This window comes from Pteropus alecto, unplaced genomic scaffold (assembly GCF_000325575.1).
Source record: "Pteropus alecto unplaced genomic scaffold, ASM32557v1 scaffold385, whole genome shotgun sequence".
Classification (NCBI taxonomy): domain Eukaryota; kingdom Metazoa; phylum Chordata; class Mammalia; order Chiroptera; family Pteropodidae; genus Pteropus; species Pteropus alecto.
In genome coordinates, this window is record NW_006436543.1 from 476,580 (window position 1) to 496,658 (window position 20,079).

Genomic DNA, 20,079 nt, shown 5'->3' on the forward strand with positions numbered 1-20,079 from the left:
GGATATATATGGATTAAGGCCATAGGGATGTAGGATTTCATCCTGATATTAATATATTTGGTTAATTCAACAGATGGTTATTAATCATCTACTGTAGGACAGTCTCTGGGCTGTCTGTTGGAATACAGAGATTAATTCCTTTCCTTAAGGCTGTAATAATATAACATGTTATAGAAAAGAAAGTGTTATAAAGATTGTAAGAGAGATGTACAGAGGGTAATAGCAGTGGATCATATGATTGTATATTTCATCATTGGCCAGATGCCTAAAATTATGAGATAAGCCTTAAGTAAAAATGATTTCCCAGTTATATTAGTGTACATTAATTTAGCATAGTCTAATACTTCTGAATATGATAGTCTAATAAGAAAATTCTAAACTAGAATATATTCAGAATATAATGACTTGCAGTGACCTACTCATAGCTTATAATAATATATCCATTAATACCGAATTTCAGGATCTCTAATAAAATTGTAAAAATTACGATCTTAAATATTTATGTGCTATATAGGACTTGAAGTATTTTTGCTTTTCAAAGCAAATATTCTCCTTATAATCTTATGTTCTAATAAATTCATTTTTTATAAATAGTATTAAATAACTTTGGATCATTTTAGGTCTAATGCCAGAAATTGTGAGTTATTAAGGATCGAATGAATGGTGGTTTTGCTATATATTTGCACTGGGATTGGTAAACTTTTTGTAAGGGCATCAGATAGTAAATGTTTTTGACTTTGTAGTCTATATAAGTCTCTATTTCTAGTACTCAACTCTTGTTTTAGCCTGAAAGTAGCCACAGACAACGGATGAATGTACATGGCTGTGGTCCAGTAAAACTGTTTCTAAAAACAACTTGCAGAATTTTGCCTATGGGCCATAGGTTGCTAATTTGTGCTCTATGAGAAGGAGGTTGGTTAATAGTAATTTCCGAAAAAGAATTATTTATATAATTTCCCAAAAAGAATTGTTTATATAGTTGTCATTCCTTATTAATTTTTCAAAGATTTATATGTTATTTATTTATTTATTTTATTTTATTTTATTTTATGGCAGTCATCTTTTATTCTTCTTTCTCCAATTTTCTAACTTCTCATGGATATATTATCTCTTGATTTTTATCTATCTATCTATCTATCTATCTATCTATCTATCTATCTATCTATCATCTACCTACCTATTTCTTTATTTTACATGTCCATTCAAGTGTCTTTTTTTAAATAGGAGCACCCAGGCTAAAATGTCAAGAACTCTTGAATTACATCATGGATACAGTGAAAGATTCATCTGATGGTGCCATTTATGGAGCTGATTGTAGCAACATACTGCTCAAAGACATTCTTTCAGTGAGAAAATACTGGTGTGAAATATCTCAGCAACAGTGGCTAGGTATGTTTTAAAGTTTGTTTTCAGTGGATTTTTCCTTGTGAAATATTTCACCAAAGGAGCAGTTAGTCTATGGCCCTTAAACTGTATCACGGTTAAATAGTACTTTAATATAATTAAATGGTTATAGGATCTGATTCTAAATTTACATTTATTATATACTTCCTAAATTATTGTTACTGACAATCTATTAGGTGCCTGCTATCAGAACTGGAATTACAGATTCGAAAGATGCCATCCCCTATTCTCAAGGAATTATACCAGTCCAGGGCAGAAAACAAATAAACCAAAAATTATAATGCAATATAATATAGACATGTTTGAGTACGTAGAGTTCACAGATCAATGATATTTAAATTCAACCATGATTAAAGTAGAAAGAAGAAAACCAAGAGAGGTATGTTAGAAACGTGAAAGCAAGAGTTACAAGTTGGAAGGGATGTGACAATTTAAGTGTCGTAGAAATGATAAGACACAAGTATTCATTGAATTAGGTAATTAAGAGGTCACTGGTAAGGTATCAAAAGTGTTAGAATATGATATTTAGTACACACTGGGTCCTATATAAAACCTACAGGATATAGGACCCAGTGACTTTAAAGATAAACAGAGTGGTTGTCAGGGAGGAATTTAGTGTTGTTGACAATTTGTAGGTGAGAGATCCTGAGAAGACCACAAAGGAAGGAAGTTATGGTCAGAGACCGAAACGTTTGAGTTTATTATTTCAAAGGTTGAACATTTCTGGGTCTATATGGGTTTAATAGGTGCCAGGAAGGAATCTAGTGTTATTGACAGTTTGTTAGTTAAGAATTACTGAGAGACCACAAAGGAAGGAAGTTATAGTCAGAAAGTGAAACATTTGAGTTTATTGATTTCAAAGATGGAACATTTCTGGGTCTGAATGGGTTTAATGGGTGAAAATGGGATTTGATGGTAATGAAGTGACTTGAAGCCAAATGTCAAAGTCTTCTAATAAAACCACCTGAAATATTAGAAACTCAATAATTTCAGTGAAAAGTATTCAACATAAATTGTGCTAACTAAATTGAGAGACATTTATCTATATTCTTTACTGTCAGTGTATCATTTCAAAATGAGATATATGGACCATAAAAGCATGACCTAATCAGTGCCCTGCATTACACTGTACTGGTCCACATGAATAAAAGGCTTCTAAGCTATTGCATTAATTTCTAAGGTGTCATCTGGGGTTTGTGCTATTGCTTTGAACAGGAGGCTGTATCCCAAACACAGCCCTCAATAAGCCTAGTGATAGCCTTTGGAGAATAGGCCAGTGCTATCTAGGGTACTCCAAGAGGTCTCACCAAAGTGGTGCATCCTAAATATTTAGGATATTTGATGATTTTAGATTAATTAGTACTTAAAATAATGGGTCTCACTGAAACAATGGTAGTCCTTCTTTTAGTCTCTTTACTGTGATTCCATCATCTGACATGTTCTCTGAAATCCTCTTTTTATTTTTAAGCAAACTACTATCACTTCTAATAATCAGCCCTTTTGTTGAATTATTTTTCTAGTTAGCTCCCTTCCCTGAAACCTGCTTCTCTAACGAGGATTCTGCTCAAGAAGCGAAGTTTATGTTCAAAATACATATTTGGTAGTGGTTGTGATTGAAGCTATGGTTACTGATAAGATTGTTTAGGAAGGGATTTCTGAGTGAGGTGAGAAGATGGCCTAAGACTGGTGCAGCATTTCTGTGTAAATTTAGTATCATCTTGTTGAATTCTACAAAAAATCCTGCTGAGATTTTGATAGGGATTACATAGAATCTGTTGAACAATTTAGGAAGAATGGACATCTTAACAATGTAGACTCTTTCAATCCATGAACATGATATATCTCACAGCATAGGGAATGCAGTTAGCATTAATGTAATAGATAGGTGGAAAGCCAGAGAAGAGAAAGAGCAATTGGGTGGATCATTTTAGAAACTATATAAATGTCTAACCAATAAAATAAAATTTTTTTAAAAAGTCAGTGTTTTGTAATTATCAATGTATAGAATTTGTGTGTTTTTGTTAGATTTATACTCTGTTTGTAAATTGTACTTTTATATCATTCATTGCTCTTACGTAGACGTGCAGTCGGTTTTTGTCTATTGATCTTGTCTTCTGGGACCTTGCTAAAATATTAATAGATCTAAGAGCTCTTTTGTAGGTTCTTTGGATTTTCTATTTAGATAATCATGTCCTCTGCAAATAGTAGAGGATTTTTTCTCTTCATTTCTAGGCCACGTGGTTTTTATCCTTTTTCTTCCTTATATTGGCTAGGACCTCCACTATGATATATTTAATGGTAAAATGTATATAACAAAATTTACCATTTTAACCATTTTTAAGTTCGGTGGCATTAAGTGTACAATTGATTCTTGAACAGTGTGAAAATTAGTGGTGCTGACCTCCTGCACATTTGAAAATCCACATATAACTACATTGTCGTACAACCATCACCATCTATTTCTAGAACTTTTTTCATCTTCTCAAACTGAAACCTACCCATAAATAAGACCTCTCCCTTCTCCCCTCCCCCAGACCTTGGCAACTGTTCTACTTCGCTTCTGTGAATTTGACTATTCTAGCTACCATCTGGACATGAAATTATAAAATATTTGTCCTTGTCAAATGGACAAATTTTTCACTTAGCATAAGGTCTTCAGGTTTCATTCATGTTGTAGCATATGTCAAGAATTCCTTCTTAAGACTGAATATTCAATTAATGTACATACCACATTTTGTTTTTCCATTTATCTGTCATTGCACATTTGGGTGGTTTCTACCCTTTGGCTATTGTGAATAATGCTGCTATGAACATGAGTGTACAGATGGCTCTTTGAGTCCTGCTTTCAGTTCTTTTGGGTATAGATCTAGAAGTGGAATTGCTGCATTGTATGGCAAATCTATGTTTACTTTATTGAGGAACTGCCATACTTTTTTTTCTATAAGGGCTGTACCATTTTACATATCCACCAGCAATGTTCAAGTGTTTAAATTTCTCTACATCCTCACAAACCCTTGTTCTTTTTTTCTATTTTTGACAATAGCCATCCTAATGTGAATGTGTGCGAAGTAGTATCTCATTGTAGTTTTGATTTGCATTTCTCTGATGACTGATGATGTTGAACTTTTCATGTGCTTATTGGCCATTCTTATGTCATCTTTGGAGAAATGTCTGTTCAAGTCTTTTGATCAGTATTTAATCAAGTTTTTTTTTTTTTTAATTGTTTAGTTGTAGGTTCTTTATTTGTTCTGGATATTGATCCTTTATCAGATATATCGTTTGCAAATATTTAATCCTGTTTCATGGGTTGCCTTAACTCTGATGACAAAGTTTTTGATGAATTAAAGTTGTAAATTTGATGAGTACAGTTGATCTATTTTTTTTTTTTGCCTGTGCTTTTGATGTCATTTCTAAACAATTGCCAAATCCAGTGTCATGAAACTTTCCCCCGATGTTTTCCTCTAATAGATTTATAGTTTTTTCTCCAGTATGGTTTTGAGTAGGAGTAGTGAGAGCAGACATCTTTGTCCTATTCCTGGTTTTAGGGGCAAGTATTCAGTGTTTGACCATTAAGCGTATTAGCTGTCGGTACAGGTCAAGGATGTTCCGTTCTATTCCTAGTTGCTCATGGTCTTTATCAAGAGTAGATATTGAATTTTGCTAATTTTTTCTGCATCTACTGAGATAATCTTATGGTTTTTCATTGACACCCAAAGTTTACAGTTTACATCAGAGTCACTCTTGGTGGTGTATATTCTATAAGCTTTGACAAACGTATACTGATAAATGTATATCCACCATTAAATTATCATACAGAACAGTTAGTTTCACTGCCCTAAAAATCCTCTGTGCTCCACCTGTTTATCCCTCCCTCCAGTTTCTAACAACCACTGGTCTTTTTACTATCTCCATAGTTTTTCCTTTTCCAGAATGTCATATAATTGGAATCATACAGTATGTAGTCTTTTCAGATTGACTTCTTTTACTTAGTAATATGCATTTATGTTTCCTCCATGTCTTTTCATTGCTTGATAGCTCATTTCTTTTTGGCACTGAATAATATTTTATTATCTGGATGTGTCACAGTTTATCCATTCACTTACCGAAGGACATTTCAATGTGCTTCCAAGCTTAGGGAATTATGACTAAAGCTGCTATAAACAACAGTGTGCAGATACATTTTCAAATCATTTGAGTAAATATCAAGCAGTGTGATTGCTGGATTATATGGTAAAAATATGTTTAGTTTTATAAGAAACTGCCAACTTGTCTTCCAAAGTGGTCATTGTTAATTTTTGTATAAAATATCAGTAAATCTTAATTTTATTTGTAATTAATTTTAATTTTAAATAGTTCTAATATTTTGTTCTGACACTGCAATGGATTATCTCATACACTCCTATTCAGAGGGTGCAAGCTCTTGCCTTGTGGCATTTGTCCTTGTCAGAGGCTGTCCTCTGTATGACTGGTTTCTTCTCATCCTTCAAGTCTCAGCTTAAATGTCACTGCAATTTTCTGAGTGCTCTTCTAAATTTCTTTTTATTTTTTATCGAAGTACTCTGTTTCCCTCATAATACTTTTGTGAAAATGAACAACACACTTCAAAATAATTCATGGGTTAAAGGAAAAGTCTTGAAATCAAAGCATAATAGAACTGAATGAAAAATGAAAGTTACAACATATCAAAATTTGTGTACTGCAGTTAAGTTTTGTCAAAAGGATAATTTATAGCATTAAATGTCTACATTAGAAAAAAGGAAGGATCTTAAATCAATGATAAGAGTTTCCATCTCAAGAAACTAGAAAAACAAACCCAAAATCTTCCAGCAGAAGAGCAGAAATAAATGAAATTGAAAACAAAGAAACACTGGAGAAAAGTTTATGAAACAAAAAGCTGATTCTTTGAAAACATAGAGCCTCTAGCAAGAGTGACTAATATAAAAACAGAGGACAGAAATTAATGATATTAGGAATGAAATGGGATATAATTGCAGATCCTGCAGCTATTAAAAAAATAAGGGAACACTGTGAAGAGCTATACACACATAAATTTGACAACTGAATTTAAATAGACCAATTTCTTAAAACCACACACCATCAAAACTCACACAATATGAAATAGATAATCTGAATGGTTCTTTAACTGCTAAAGAAATTGGACTTATAGTTTAAAACTTTTCACAAAAGAAATCACTCTTACCACTTCTATTCAACATTGTACTGGAGGTTCTAGCCAGGATAATTAGGCAAGAAAAGCAAATAAAAGGCATACAAAAGAAGCATGCTTTGCAGATAGCATGCTTGTCTTATAAAGTCCCAATCTACATTTTATTATGTAATTTGGGATTTTATTTTATTTTCTTGACTCTAGAAACTCCTTTTTAACATCATGTTTAACCATCTGCTCTGAGCTTTTTCTGTCATTGAATTCATGGAGGAGGTAAAATCATCTGAAGGCTTTTTTGAAGAAGTTGGTCTTTATTCTTCTGAGCTTTTATTGATGTCTTATATATGTTTTTTACCATTTAACTAGGGCAGTATGTGGATTCTTTTAGAATTGGGGTAATTACCCCCAACTAACATAATAGCCCTGAAGCTTGAGCTTTCATCAGAGACAATTGCATTTTGGGTTTTCCTATTTCACCTCTCTGCTCCTGGCAAGTAATAAGAGGGAAATGATCAAGATAACCCCTCCTTTTTTCTAATCTCCAAATTTGTATGTATTAATGTAAATTTTTTTACCATAATGTAATGTATGTAGTGGGTGTAGAGTTCTATAAACTAACGTCAGATATGATGGGAATCATTTGAAAATCATTTGGTTTTGTTTTTTTTACTATTTAATGTTTGAGGTATTTATAGTGTTCTTATTCTTTTTTTTATATTGCTTATTTTAAACTATTTCTGTAGAATCATGTACCATCCACAGTGGAAAAGGAAGCTACTCATAGGTATTCTTACTTTACTGAGGAGTTTATGGGAAGAAGATCATGCGTTAGCAACTTTGCTTTTCATTGTGTTAGGAGATAATTCTCAAAGCATCTCACATTTCTGCAGATGTTATGAGCGGACACACTACTTTTTTCTAGACTATTTTTTAAAGTATTCTTGTATAGTGAGTCCTGGAAGATAGGGATGATGATGGAGATAACTGATAGTTTCCTCCAGAGCAAAGGACAGATTTGCTTGCAGCCCATTCGTTATAAAGACTTGGGATTTCTCTCCTGTAACGTAGCTCATCATTTGTACTTGTGTCACCTGTCCCTCTTCACATTGCCTTGGGATTGAGGAATTTATGCAAAAATGAAAGTACTCTTACTACTCTTATTGCTGTGAGAAATAAGTTCTCCATTATTAGTCAAACAGCATTAAAACAAAACAAAACTTGGAGTGTGCACTGTGTCAAGTGCTTTGTTAGGCCTGTATGAGGGAACATAGGATTAGAGAAGGAACATAGGGAAGTTTATCTGAAGTCTGGTTTTTAAACTGGTGTTTGCGTTCTCTGTAGCTGTTCCTGTCTTGAAGGCAATTTATATAAAATACAATGAAAGATTGACAGAATGCTTTTATTTATTAAATATAAGTATAATTTTAATCTTTTTTACATGTGGGATTGTTGAAATTTAAATTGAATTGTGACGTTTAAGTTAAATAATTTGATCGGTTTCTTTTTAAAAATATAACATACATTTTTGTTTGTCTTTTCAAGAATTATTCTCTGTGTACTTCAGGCTGTATCTTAAACCTTCTCAAGACATTAATAGAGTTTTACTGGCTAGAATAATTCAAGCTGTGACTAAAGGATGCTGCTCACAAACTGATGGATTGAATCCCAAATTTTTGGATTTTTTTTCCAAGGCTATTCAAAATGCAAGGTAATCTAATCTCTTTTTGTTTCGTTTTATATTGAAGATCCATTTGATCTTGGAAGACTGTGTTTTAGATTCAGTAACTAAAAATACTACCAATTTTTTAAAAATTGGCTCATTGTAGTAGAACTAGTGGATTTCCAAAGAAAGTATTAGGTCCAGTACTTTCTGAATATCCAATATACAGAACATGAAAGGATGTTCTTTCTTCAGTGAGAGATCTGTCTTTTCTAATGACAGGAAGAGCTAAATATCCTCAAGTAGTTTTATTTTCCCCATTTTTGAGGATAAGAATAAAATAGTATATTTTGGAAGTATCAATATCTTACATTTGTGTGGCATTAACCAATTTATAATGTAAAACATTTTATAAATGGTAGGTATTATAAAACAGTTTCGTGTAATTTTATACAATATTTCAGTAGCAGGGAGAGCAAACAGGAATAATCTTTAGCATCAAATAAGAATTTTTGTTGTTGTTGTGTAGTGCTGCTATGATGTTTTTTTTTTCTGAATAGTTCTGAAATTAATGCTATTGTTATTTGAAAATTAGATTTTTTTCATTGTGCAATTTCATAACTGTCGTCACTTTGTGTATCCACATTCCCCCCATCCCTGCCCTCTGTTACACCAAGTTGAGTCTGTTTATTTTCTGTTACAGACAAGAAAAGATCTTTGCAGGTCTAAATCATATCTTAGCGGCATTTATTATCTTCCTCAAGACTTTAGCTGTTAATTTTCGAATTCAAGTGTGTGAATTAGGAGATGAAAATCTTCCTACTTTGGTTTATATTTGGACTCAACACAGACTTAATGATTCTTTAAAAGAAATAATTATTGAATTATTTCAGCTGCAAATTTATATCCATCATCCAAAGGGAGCCAAAACCCAAGAAAAAGGTATAAAGGAAATTTTTGCTGTTTTAAATTTGCTTCTTCATTGAAACATAGAGGCTTAAGTATGAAATTTGTACTTGGTAGGAGGTTATGACCATCTTCTGAATTCCTGTGCTTGGTAATAGTATTTGTCATAATGATAGTGTTCACACTTTTTTTTAGATTTTGAAGCTGTGGTAGCTAATCATATGACTTACCATTTGTTTAGTACAATGCTAGATATTATGAAAAATACAAACATAAGACACTGTTTCCTCTAGGAGCTGATTATGCAGCAATAATTAGTTGCTAAGAGGTATGACACTAAAAGAATTTAGAGAAGACAGGATTTTGTTTACATATAGCTTTTATTAGAAAATAAAATAGATAAATGTGGACTGAGAAGATATTAGAGAAAGAGAAGATATTAGAGAAAGTCTGAGATTTTGATAGAGTTGATTCGAGAAAACAACCAATTTGATTAGTCAGTTCCTGAGGAAGATATGTACATAGAGACTCATAGTTATTTCAATCCGCTGTTTGCTATGAAAACCAGAAATGAATAACCCATTTAGCCTTGATTTCTTTACATTTGTCTTTTATCAAGAGAGTATTGCTTGGTGTAGCTCCATTCAGTAGATAGGAACTTTATTGGGTGGAACTGGAACTGAATGAGTTTCCTCATGCTCAGGCTACGTTTGCCTTTGGGCTTGTGCCAGCCTATGGACCAATTCATCATGGCTAGTTTAATGACCTTATTAAGAAATCATGCTTCAATGAGTAATGGCAGCTAAAACGGGAGAAGTATTGTAGCCACTTTTATGTATGTTTCATGAGTTCTAGTATTTATGGTTACATGTATTTGTAGCCCATGAAACCACTGTGAGTCAAAAAGTAGTGGCTTTTCTTAGTTTTTCATCTTTCACATAGTCTCACCAGGATGAAAATCAGGCTTATTAGGAGATGGTATGACATATATAGAGTTGTAGTTAACTGCATATTTAGGATGAATTAAATATCGGCAGATTGATGAAGCTGCCAGAAATGCTAATGTAGTTTTAGGCTATGTTAATAGATTTCATGGGTTTTTGTTTGTTTTGGGGAAGTAATAGCCCATTGTTCCCCATACTGGTCAGTTCACAGTCAGCGTATTATGTTCATCAGATTTTGTAGAGTGAGCATTTTAAGAGGGCCTTAAGTTGACTGGAGTGTGTCCAAAAAAAGAGGACTGGGATGATGACAATTCTGGATGTCATTTGTGTGCTAAAGGAACTGGTAATGTTTTTCATTTCAACTAAGATAGAGAACTTGGTCTTCATGTAAAAGAGGGAATATATTAATTGTATTTGCCTTAGGGAAGAGAAGATATTAGAGAAAGTCTGAGATTTTGATAGAGTTGATTCGAGAAAGATCAGAATATAAAGAATATTAAAATTAATACAGTTTACTGTGTGTGAAATAGACACCTTTTTTTAGTAGAGCTTGTCAAGGATATTGTCAGAAGAGGCATTAGTACTGAATTGAAGGTTGGACCAGATGTTTTCTAATGTTTCCACCTTAACAGATGAATAGTTTTGTGAGAGTTGGCAGTACAAATGGAGTGTATATATAAATTATAACTTTTTAAATTACAGGTGCTTATGAATCAAGAAAATGGAGAAGTATCTTATACGACTTATATGATCTGCTAGTTAATGAGATAAATCATATAGGGAGCAGAGGAAAATATTCTTCAGTATTTCGTAGTATTGCTGTCAAGGAAAACTTGATTGAATTGATGGCAGATATCTGTCACCAGGTACAGTAGTAGGTCTTGTCACATTTTGAAATTTCCCATTAATTTTTCTTTTCCTGGGCTTTTAAAATCTGCATTCTGATTTAAATAAAAAAAAAAAAACATGTAAAATTGCTCTACATATAACTGCTCCTTTCAAAACACCATAAATATTTGGAATTGCCTTCTCACCAGAAAAGATAACTCTGCTATATATATAAACTGATGAACTTTTCCATTCTTAAAAGATTGTCTGTAGGAAATAAGTTCACCTTAACCCTAAATTTTCTTCTTTTTATTCTGAGTTAGATATCACATAGCATAAAATTCACTATTTTAAATTCACTATTTCAACATGTGTACCCATCACCACTACTCAATTCTGGAACATTTCCATCAGCCTCAAAACAAACTTTGTACCGATTAGCAGTCAGTCCTAATTCCCCACTTCTCCTAGTCCCTAGCAACCAACCACTAATCTATTTTCCGTCTCTATTAATTTCGCCTATTTTGAACATTCCATATAAGTCAGCGGTCTCCAGCCTTTTTGGCACCAGGGACTGGTGCTCCTATGGGAATCTAATGCCTAATGATCTGAGGTGGACCTGAGGCGGTGATGCTAGTGCTGGAGAGGGGCTGCAAATACAGATGAAGCCTCACTTGCTGCCTGCCACTCATGTCCTGCTGTGCGGCCTGGTTCCTAATAGGCCATGGACTGGTACTGGTCCTCAGCCCAGGGGTTGGGGACCCTGGGTGTAAGTGGAATCATACAATATGGCCTTCTTTCACTTAGCATAATGTCTTCAAGGTTTATTCATTGAATCGGTATTTCATTTCTTTTTATCACTGAATGATATTCAGTTGTATGGCTATGTTACATTTTGTTTATCCATTCATCAGTTGATGGCTTAATGTTCTTTTTAAAGATTTTTTAAAAAATATAGCTAACATATAAAATTGCACTAGTTTCAGAAGTGTACACCATAGTTATTAATGTTTCTTAAGTAAAACTTTTCCCCCAGACATTTGATTAACATCCTAGGTAATTTCATTTGTCAAATATTTTATTAATGCTAAATTTATGATTTAATTCCTTTGAAAATAGAGGTTTTTGCTTTACTTTTACATATCTTGGTGTGCTTAGTAAATGTTACGAGGAAATAAAACTAACACTTTATTTGATAATATTTGCTTTCTGGAGAGCCATTACCGTCATGCAAAATGTTTGCTCATTACTATATGATCATATTTATATATTTCTATAACTTATTACTCTTGCTTTATGATATCCCTGTATCTTCATTTGAGGAAGAATAATCTTTTCCAAATGAACAATTAGAAAACAATAGCAATGTAAAAAAAATAGGTTTTCCTTTTTTAATTTTACAGGTTTTTAATGAAGATACCAGATCTTTGGAGATTTCTCAGTCCTATACCATCACACAAAGAGAATTTAATGCTTACAGTGTACCTTGCAAAAAGAGGAAAATAGAATTAGGCTGGGACGTAATAAAAGATCATCTTCAGAAGTCACAGAATGATTTTGAACTTGTGCCTTGGTAAAATGTCACTTTTTTCCTCTTTCAGTGTCATTTTAGTCTCATTTAGTTTTTCTATAAGACCTCGGACAGAATCTTTTAATATTATTAGCTAGAATTAGGTCATTTGTCTACTTCCAAACCGGTCACTGACAAAGGAGAAGGTGATCCCAGGACGCGCTGAGATCAGCCACTATGGTTCATCTGCTAGGGTGAGGGACAGGGCCACCTTTCTTAAGCATATTACCATAACAAGGAAGAAGGGAGAATGGCTGTCTAGTAGGCAATCAGTGTGTGCCTCATGGAACCCACTGAGTTGTACACCTCAACACAAAGAGATGTTAGCATATGTAGCACCTGCTAATAGGATTAGATTAGGAAGAAAGTAATTTAATAATCTTTTAACAATCTATGTTTTAACAACCTAAGGGAAATATATGAGAGCTTACCCAGGTAGCCAGAAAAGTTGTCAGTCTTCTTGCCACTTTAGGAAATAGGGCCTAATAAAAATTAAGAGTCAGTATACTCTTGAGATTAGTATGGAAAATGATGATGGTGATACTCTAGTATATTATAATGGTAATGTGTCTATATATTTATTTTCTTTTAACTTGTTAATGGAATAGAATAATTTTCAAATTAATTATATTTTTTTCTTTTAGGTTACAGATTACAACCCAATTAATATCAAAATATCCTGCAAATTTACCTAACTGTGAGCTGTCACCATTATTAATGATACTACACCAGCTTCTACCTCAACAGCGACGTGGGGAACGCACACCATATGTGTTACGATGCCTTATGGAAGTTGCTCTGTGTCAAAGCAAGAAATCAGATCTCGAAAGCTCACAAAAGTCAGATTTATTGAAACTCTGGATTAAAATTTGGTCTATTACCTTTCGCAGGATAAGTTCTGAACAAATACAAGCTGAAAACTTTGGCTTACTTGGAGCCATAATTCAAGGGAGTTTAGTTGAAGTTGACAGAGAATTCTGGAAGTTATTTACTGGATCAGCCTGTAGACCTTCATGGTAAGTTGTCTATGCATTGTATGAGATTTTGCAGTTTTCATTGCGTGCGTGCGTGCGTGTGTGTGTGTGTGTGTGTGTGTGTGTGTGTATTTCCCAACCCCCTGATTTTTAGAGTTTGTAACTTCAGTTAAAGATTGTTAAATTCTATTTCAGATGCTTTTTGATGCTTATCCAGGAAGTGCAAATAAATAAATGCAAATTTAGTTTCAGATGTGGAGAAGTTACTAAGGCCAGTTTTAAAGAATTAAGTGTTTAAATATTTTTATCTGTAATTTGACAATTACTTGTTTGCTCAGGATTCATAAACCTTATATTTTAATAGTACTACGTCCTCTAATCAGGAATTTTCTCAAATGCAGTCAAACTTTTTACACTTTCTTGTGTTCATCTAGTCAACAGAAGTATACAACATGTCCACCATGTGCCAGGCACTGTCCTAAGCATTGGTGGCCTGGTGATAGACAGTCAAGGTTTCTGTCCTCAAAGAGATTACTTTTAACATTAATCATCTTTTGTTTTGTTATAGTCCTGCAGTATGCTGTTTGATGTTGGCACTGACCATCTGTGTGGTTCCAGAAACAGTAAAAATGGGAATGGAGCAGAATATATGTGAAGTAAATAGAAGTCTTTCTTTAAAAGAATTAATAATGAAATGGCTCTTATTCTATCAGTTAGAGGATGACTTTGAAGACAGGACAGAGCTGCCTCCAACTCTTCACAGGTAATTTGAGTTCATTAGCATGTTGAGTTCATTAGCTGTTTTTTGGGGTTTGTTTTATAAGGTGCCCTCAATTATTTTAAGAAACTAGATGGTTTTATTTCACAGTGATAATGCAGGATTCCCAGAGCTAGCCCTAAAAATATTAAGTAGTCCCCTTGTTTTTACAGCGTTCTGCATTTTTGTACCTGGATCTTTGTCCAAGTACTTTGTTCTTGTCTCTCTGTCTAGTCAGTGAGGATAAGGGCTTAGGATGTGCACAAAGAATATACATGTAACTCTGAGCACTTATGTGACCCTTCGTGACCTTCTGTAAATAGGTCTGTCTGAACATATATTCGGTTCCAGTGTATTCTGGAATCATAATGACAGTATCTTCTGAGTGAAATGTGAAATCGGTGGTGGGAGGAGAAACGAGAAAAAGACAAAATGGGACTTAGCACTAGGATGAGGAGCAGCTTGCCCACTTAAGCTTTCCATAGTTAGTAATTGGAACTGAATGGTTGGAGAACAGACCCTGGATCCTAGTGCTTTCACTTTAATTTCATAATTATTTTGTTTCAGAAATGAGCTTTAAAAATTGGACATGTTTCTGCTTCTAGGAAGTATTGAGAACAATAGTAACAAAAAAATGTATGCACTCTAAATAATTCTTTCAGATGTTAAAAAATTCCTTATAAATGAAAGCAATTTTAATTTTGAATGCAAATTTTAGAGGTCAGTATTAAAGCCAAACATGGATGTTTAATTTAAAGACTACTTTAGATGACTTTTGGTCTTCTAAGTAAAGGTTTTTAATTTGCTTTACAGTGATTTTCCTCATCTTGTACTGGAGAAAATCCTTGTGAGTCTCACTATGAAAAACTGTAAAGATGCAATGAATTTTTTCCAGAGTGTGCCAGAATGGTATGTTGTCTAACAGAGTTCTGTTAAGATATAACTTTAATTGCAAAGATAAATAATTTTAGCAGAATAGTAACTACATCTTAAAAATTATGAACTAAATTGGTCAAGTTAAAAAAAAATCACAACTGTTAGCCAGGGAAAAGTTTCTTTTAATTCAGTGTTTGCAATTTATTTGCTGTAATTTTAGATCTAGTTTATTATTTTTTAATGCTTTATAGTGTGACATGTGACATTTGCTAATGGAAGAAGTAGAATGGTTACGATGGGAAATTAAGAACAAAAAAATTATGTGAAACGAGTTCCTTAAAGGTATGACTCATTTTTATATGTCAATTAAAATCTGATTTTGTTAGCTTTAAAAACTAATGATAATCGAGGAAACGGAAAACAAAAATGAATCCAAAAACCTCATTTTAGTTGATTGACTCAAAGGGTTATGTTTATTACTGTGACTGAAGATGACGCATTGGCATGTTTATTACTGTGACTGAAGATGATGCATTGGCATGAAGATTGGCATGAAGAATCTCCTTCAAGAGGGCATAAGATGAAAGAAATTCTACATGTTGGAGAAATCAGAGATTGAAAAGGGAAATGTTTTTAGATAATGTTATTCTTCAGGTTTATACCTGGTGTTATGGTGTTCTTTTTAATATTTTAGGGGGGGATTTATTTTTGAGATCATAACTTATATTTCTTTTGTCCATCTATTAGTAAAATTTGCTACTGAATAACGAAATTTGGTACAAGTACGTACCAAAGTCCAAAGAAGAGAAGCATTTAAAAGAATAATTAATTGTATAAGCAGTCTTTGAATAATGTAGACTCTGAGTTAATGTTTTCATTTGTAATATATTGGTGCTGTATGAAGGTAAAGTATAAGGTAGTTTGATTATAAATTAAAGATCTTACTTTCTTGAAGTGAACAACACCAAAAAGATAAAGAAGAGCCTTCATTCTCAGCAGTTGAAGAATTATTTCTTCGGACAACTTTTGACAAGATGGATTTTTTAACCGTTGCGAAAGACTGTGTTGTAGAAAAGCACCAATCCAGTATATGCTTTTCTGTCCACCAAAATCTCAAGGAATCACTGGATCGCTATCTTCTGGGGTTGTCAGAACAGCTTCTAAATAACTACTCGTATGAGGTGAGATTTTCAAAAAAAAAATTAAAGCCTGTATTTGATTCCACTTTGGTAGACTGTTAGGAAGAAGAAATGAACAGGAAAGGCACTAAGAGTGGTGAGAAACTTCCTTTAAAAGCATAGTGACAGTACATGTGTGCATGTTGAGAAAACATGAAAAAAGGAAAACTGATGAATAATTTGGTATTTTCAATGTACCAAGATTCTGGTAGACACTAAAGAAGTAGAATTCTTTAGGTGAGTTAATGGGGAATGATAATGGTTTTGAGCATAGCAATTATTTGATGAAAAGAACTTCGCATTAAGTGGTGGGAGATGTTACAATAAAAGGACATAATTGAAACTGATCTAATAGATTTTGGTGGTGCTCGAAGAGGCAGAAGTGTTTATTGTAATAAATGAACTAGCAGTCACCCATATTTTAGAAGTCATGTAGTAATTTCTCATATCACTTCCGTTGTCCTCTTAAAATTCTCTTCATGTGTGCTATTGTCTTGCCAAAACTCCCATGTTTTCTACCCATTTCTCTATGTTCGAATCATCCACATGTCAAAATCCTTGCTAAAGCCTTTCTTAGATAACCTCAGCCATAATAATTCATCTTTTAATTTTTATAGTACTTAATATTTCTGTTTTTAAATGACAGCATTTTCTTTGTACCATAATTTGTGTATATGTTTTATATGTAAATGTTTCTTATATCATGTTATAAGCTCCTTAAAGGACATATTTTTTTAATCTTTATATCTGCCATGATGCCTTGTTACATGGTAGATGATAAAATATTTGTTGAATAAAATAAAACCTAAAAGCTACTCAAATGAGTGAATTCAGTATTTAGAGATAGTGAGCTAAAGAGCCAGAGAAGGGACAGTGTGCCTATTTCATCTATCTGCCTTACCCTCAATTCTGACATTCTTCTGGATCACAGTTGTAACAACTTCCATTACAAAATAACACGGACTTCTGTGTTTTCCCCTAAAATGCCATTACCTACAATATAGGATCAAAAAATCCAAAAATCTTATTTTTCTGGGTAGTCTTTGCAAATTCTTACATAATTCTATAAAATTGGCTAAAGCAGTATCTACTTTGAAAAATATTTGTGCTAGTCCATGGACTCTAAAAAGCTGAATAAATCAAGGTTCTTGTTCTTTAGAAGCTCAAAATGTCATTTTAATGTCTCAGTATGAATCTAATTTCTGTTTATGTTCTAAGACATTTATTTGCCTATCATATTTTTCCTTCTTATCTCAAATAGTTAAGGGCCAGGTGTGCAGTACACTGTGCCACTTTAAGAGGAGAGATCTTAGCCATTAGGAGATAACTTCTATTTTTCCTGAGAATTCTGGTTATCACAACTCTGCAGATCCTTCTCTCATTTTTTTTTTTTTTTTCAATTTTGAACAATTTATTTTGGAATTAGGATCATGGTTCATGTTGACTTCACATATGGAATTTAATTTTTTTAAAGCATTTTATTATTAGTTTCAAGTATACAGTACATTGGTTAGAGATTTATGATTACCCTGTCACTCCTCTGGCTCTACACCTAGCCATTACATTACTGCTGACTATATATTCCCTATGTCGTGCTCCTCATCCTTAAGACCATATCTCAATTACTAATTTATACTTCTTTAGCCCTTCACCCCTTTGTCCAAGCCCCGCAACTCCCCTCCCCTTTGGCAGTCACCAGATTGTCCCCTGTATTTGTGAGTCTGTTTTTTGATTAGTTTGTTAATTTTGTTCCCTTAGATTCGATATATAAGCAAATTCATATGGTATTTGTCTTTCTCTGACATATTTTGCTCAGCATAATAACCTCTAGGTCCATCCATGTTGTTGCATGTGTTAGGACTTCATTTTTTTTTTCATGGCTGAGTAATATTCCATTGTATATGTGAACCATGACTTTTTTATTCAGTCGTCTGTTGATAGGCGTTTAGGTTGCTTCCATATCTTGGCTGTTGTGGATAGCACTGGATTGAGCATAGGAGTGCATAGATCATTATGAATTAGTATTTTGATTTTCTTTGGAAAATACCTAGAAGTGGAATTACTGGGTCAAAAGGTAGATCATTTTTAATGCAGAGATCTCTTAAATGCTTTTTAGAGATGATTGGAATTATGCCACTATTAATTCAATTAATTGAACTTTTATTTCTTAATATATACATAAAGTTTGTTCTTATATGAGATAATCATAGAATACTCAAAATTATTTATGAACTATATATATTTATTTGTGTTTTACTTTAAGACTACAAATACAGGAACGCTTGTTCGGTGTTCAAGTCTTTTGGTGGGTGTTCTTGGTTGCTATTGTTTCGTGGGTGTAATAACTGAAGAGGAAGCATATAAATCAGAATTATTCCAGAAAGCTAAGGTAGGAGAATTTATGCAAATAAAATTCTGGATTAAGTTGAAGGAAATATATTCATGGGAAAATTGGTGTATTTATTTGGAAAACATAAATTTTATGTAGGTTAACCCTTTCATTTATGCAATCTGAGAAGAAATGATACTATGTATCTTTAACATTTGAAATTATTTTAAGCCAACTATAAATATAGTAATTGAAATAATATCACATTAAAATTTAATCTCATTAACAAAAATATTGTTTTTTATCTGTACTTTTAAAAGTTTTTCCTATGATCAATTATCCTAAATAATCCTTAACTATGAGTGTTAATCAAGTAGGTCCACAGCATGAAACTTATTTCATCTCTGGGTACTACTCTGTCAGTTGCCTGATTTATAAGAACAAGGTATAAGATTTGTCATTTAGAAAAATTGTTTATAATTTTTAATTATACTATAAACCAAGTATAACTTCTTGAAGCACTTAATTTTCCCATTAAGTAAAACTTTAAAAAGGAATAACTAAACTATAATTTTAACTGGAATTTAGATTTTTCCTTCTTTTATTTTTAATAGTCTCTAATGCAGTGTGCAGGAGAAAGTATCACTCTGTTTAAAAATAAGACAAATGAGGAATCTAGAATTGTTTCCTTGAGAGAAATGATGCATCTATGTACAAGGTGCTTATGTAACTGTACCAAGGTAAGATGTTCTCTCTACTTGACAGTATAGCCTAACTGAGGGGTTGGTAACTGGTTGGTGTTATTTTTTTCTTTTTTGGTCCATTCATAAGTTTATACACTGATTTAAAATTAAATTGGTAAATAAAGAGTAGTATCCAGAGGAATAAAGTAATAGGTACTCTGAATTCCTCATTAAACTAATTTCATCATTTCAGGAAGGTTTCTGAGATGATCTTCCCACTTTTAAGTACTTACTATAGAGGTGACTCTTTTATTGCCAGGATATTTTCATTTAATAAAAATTTGTTGACTGTTAGCTATGTGATGTGCATACCACGATACCAGGGCTAGTGAGCACCACAAAGATAAACAATTCTGGCACATAACATTACTCCTTTTGTCCAGAGAGTCTTACATAAAATTTGGTAGAAAGAGTGCTGCTGTGTGTAGTCTTTGTTTTGATTTAGAGTGGGCCTGACAGGTACCTAAGCCAGGCCAGAATGTGGATAATAATTGGATACATTTTTGGAATCTAATATTAAGTACATGGCCATACATTAATATTATCAGCATGTATTTTTGGTTTTGGATTGTGTTTTTTTATGTTTTATTACAAGTGGGGAAGGAGAGAAGTGGAAGAATAAGCTACAATTATTGCTTATGTGTACGATCATTAGCTGGTATTTTACTTTAATGTCTTTATGTACAATGAAAGATATGTGCTATAGTTATTATTAGTCTAAGAAAAGAGATTAGTATTTTTGA

At 32.9% G+C, this 20,079-nt stretch overlaps 1 protein-coding gene across 7 annotated transcripts in view; it reads left to right on the top strand.

Moving 5' to 3' along the window:
* Nucleotides 1–20,079, top strand: part of ATM (ATM serine/threonine kinase) — a 122,068-nt gene that overhangs the window by 8,206 nt on the left and 93,783 nt on the right. For 6 of the 7 annotated variants that reach the window (XR_003046797.1, XM_025047902.1, XM_006913430.3 and 3 more), the window contains 11 exons: nt 1,225–1,389; nt 8,114–8,279; nt 8,935–9,173; nt 10,784–10,947; nt 12,313–12,482; nt 13,124–13,495; nt 14,022–14,216; nt 15,024–15,119; nt 16,042–16,267; nt 18,528–18,653; nt 19,208–19,333. Coding sequence is in view for 5 of the 7 variants with exons in the window: in XM_025047902.1 (XP_024903670.1) it covers nt 1,225–1,389; nt 8,114–8,279; nt 8,935–9,173; nt 10,784–10,947; nt 12,313–12,482; nt 13,124–13,495; nt 14,022–14,216; nt 15,024–15,119; nt 16,042–16,267; nt 18,528–18,653; nt 19,208–19,333 (2,045 nt within the window). In the remaining 2 variants the exon portion in view is untranslated. Of the gene's footprint in view, nt 1–1,224; nt 1,390–8,113; nt 8,280–8,934; nt 9,174–10,783; nt 10,948–12,312; nt 12,483–13,123; nt 13,496–14,021; nt 14,217–15,023; nt 15,120–15,337; nt 15,429–16,041; nt 16,268–18,527; nt 18,654–19,207; nt 19,334–20,079 lie in introns of those variants that run through there. The other variant, XR_003046798.1, reaches the window with a different exon arrangement.